Consider the following 2,321-nt stretch of genomic DNA (forward strand, 5'->3'; position numbering starts at 1 on the left):
GCTCTTCAGCTCAAGGCTAGTGCTCTACCCCTTGAGCCACAGCGCCACTTCCGGCTTTTTTTTTGAGTAGTTAATTGGAGATAAGAATCTCATGGACTTTCCTGCCTGGGCTGGTTTCAAACTGTGATACTCAGATCTCAGCCTGCAGAGTAGCTAGGATGACAGGCGTGAGCCACCAGCACCCGGCTTCCTTGAGACTCTTATCTCCAATTAACCAAAAAGCCAGAAGTGGGTCTGTGGCTCAAGTGGTAGAGTGCTAGCCTTAAGTGAAAAAAACTAAGGGCTGTGAGTACCCAGGCATGGAGTTCAAGCCTCAGGACTGGCAGAAAGAGAAAAGGGAAGAAAGAAAAGAAAAAGAAAGAGCAGTATCAGCTGTGGGGAAGGCTGTGTGGCAGGGTGAGGGGGATGGGGAAGGTGTGCTGGGCAGCTGCGGTTCATGGAGGGAAGGGCTGTGCCGATAGTGGGCACTGTAGGTGCAAAGGCCCTGCGGTAGAATTCTGTCAGCACATCTGAGCATAGTGCGTGCTGGCTAGATACGGCTGGGGTGGCCAGGGACTGAGAGGGTGGCCGGGTGGCAGTGCTGACCGTCCTTCCTCTGTCCCGACTCACAGCCCTGCTCCTGGACATTATGACTGTGGCGGGCATGCAGAAGCTGATCAAACGGCGCGGCCCGTACGAGACGAGCCCAGGGCTCCTGGACTACCTGACCATGGACGTGTACGCCTTCCCCGCAGGGCATGCCAGCCGAGCTGCCATGCTGTCCAAGTTCTTCCTGAGCCACCTGGTGCTGGCGGTGCCCCTGCGCATCCTGCTGGTGCTGTGGGCCTTGTGCGTGGGCCTGTCGCGCGTCATGATCGGCCGCCACCACATCACCGACGTCGTCTCGGGCTTCATCATCGGCTACTTCCAGTTCCGCCTGGTGGAGGTGGTCTGGCTGTCCTCCAACACCTGCCAGATGCTCATCTCCGCCTGGTGAGCCCCGCGGCCAGGACGCGGGGAGCCTGTGAGCTGGGCCGCCCTGACTCAACCTCCCCGCCAGGGCTGCTGCTTCTGCGTGGCCTTGGCAGACGAGAACAAGATGATGGAGGCGGCGGCGGGAGGAGGCTGAGGCCCCGGCACGTTTGTGGCTGTGTCCCTGCCGAAGCATGCTCCCCACAAAGCGCCCCGAAGCCCGCACGCCGTGCCCTCCGCCACCTCCAACGTCTTCAGACTGAACCGGCCAGAGCATGCCTGCCGGACGCCACCCGGCCCAGCCCGGGGCTTGGGGCCCGGGGCGCGGGGACGGGTTTGCAGTCCCAGCGCCTTTGGGAAACGCCGCACCCTCTGCCTCCACAGTGGACATTCGTGAGGACTGAGAGCGCCATAAGGGCTCTGACAAGTCCTGTAAAGGCCTGCTGCTCAGCCTCTGGGGTAGCTCCATGCTTCCTAGACTCACGGAACCCCAGGAACTGCTGATTCCTGAAACTCTGTGTGTGGGGAGGGGGACTGTGGCCCGGGGAACCCCCCCACCCTTGTCCCCCAAAGCCTGGGGCTTCAGCTGGCTGTGCCCAACACCACCAGCCCCCCACAGCCTGGAAGGAGCCAGGTGTGGGCCGTGGCTGTGGCTTTGGCCCCGCCCCCCGCCAGACTCCTGGAGACCTCAGAGGTCCATGCGCATCCCCCATATCATGTGACAATACAGGGGTATGCAAAGCCCCCTGTCCCATGTGGGGTTCTTGTGGTTTCTGTTTTCTTGCTAGTAACAGGTGGTCTAGACTGAGACACATCTCCAGTCCATCTTGTGTGTGTGTGTGTGTGTGTGTGTGTGTGATGTTTTGGTGGGTGTGTACTGGTACTGGGACTTGAACTCAGGGCCTTATACTCTCACTTGGCTTTTTGCTCAAGGCTGGTGCTTTACTATTTGAGCCACAGCTCTACTTCTGGCCTTTTTGTTGGTTAATTGGAGATTAGAGTCTCGCGGAGCTGGGCCCTGGTGGTTCACACCTGTCAACCTAGCTACTCAGGAGTCTGAGATCTGAGGATCAAGGTTCAAAGCCAGCCTTGGCCGGAATATCTAGGAGACTCTTTTTTTTCTTTTTTGGTCAGTCGTGGGCCTGAACTCTGGGCCTGGGCGCTGTCCCTCAGCTCTTCAGCTCAAGGCTAGCACTCTGCCACTTGAACCACAGCGCCACTTTCGGTTTTCTGGTGGTTCATTGGAGATAAGGGTCTCACAGCTTACTGATAGCTGGGCACTGGTGGCTCACACCTGTAATCCTAGCTACTCAGGAGGCTGAGATCTGAGGATCGTGGTTCAAAGCCAGCCCAGGCAGGAAAGTCCAGGA

The 2,321-nt window shown here is 58.7% G+C and overlaps 1 protein-coding gene across 1 annotated transcript in view; it reads left to right on the forward strand.

Annotated features, from left to right (window-relative positions):
* Positions 1-1,692, forward strand: part of Ppapdc3 (phosphatidic acid phosphatase type 2 domain containing 3) — a 15,181-nt gene extending 13,489 nt beyond the window's left edge. Inside the window, 1 exon segment of the mRNA XM_013021335.1 lies at positions 612-1,692. Coding sequence (XP_012876789.1) covers positions 612-976 — 365 coding nt within the window. The 3' untranslated portion in view covers positions 977-1,692.
* Positions 1,693-2,321: the final 629 nt, after the last annotated feature.

Source organism: Dipodomys ordii, unplaced genomic scaffold, assembly GCF_000151885.1.
Source record: "Dipodomys ordii isolate 6190 unplaced genomic scaffold, Dord_2.0 Scaffold55, whole genome shotgun sequence".
Lineage (NCBI taxonomy): Eukaryota > Metazoa > Chordata > Mammalia > Rodentia > Heteromyidae > Dipodomys > Dipodomys ordii.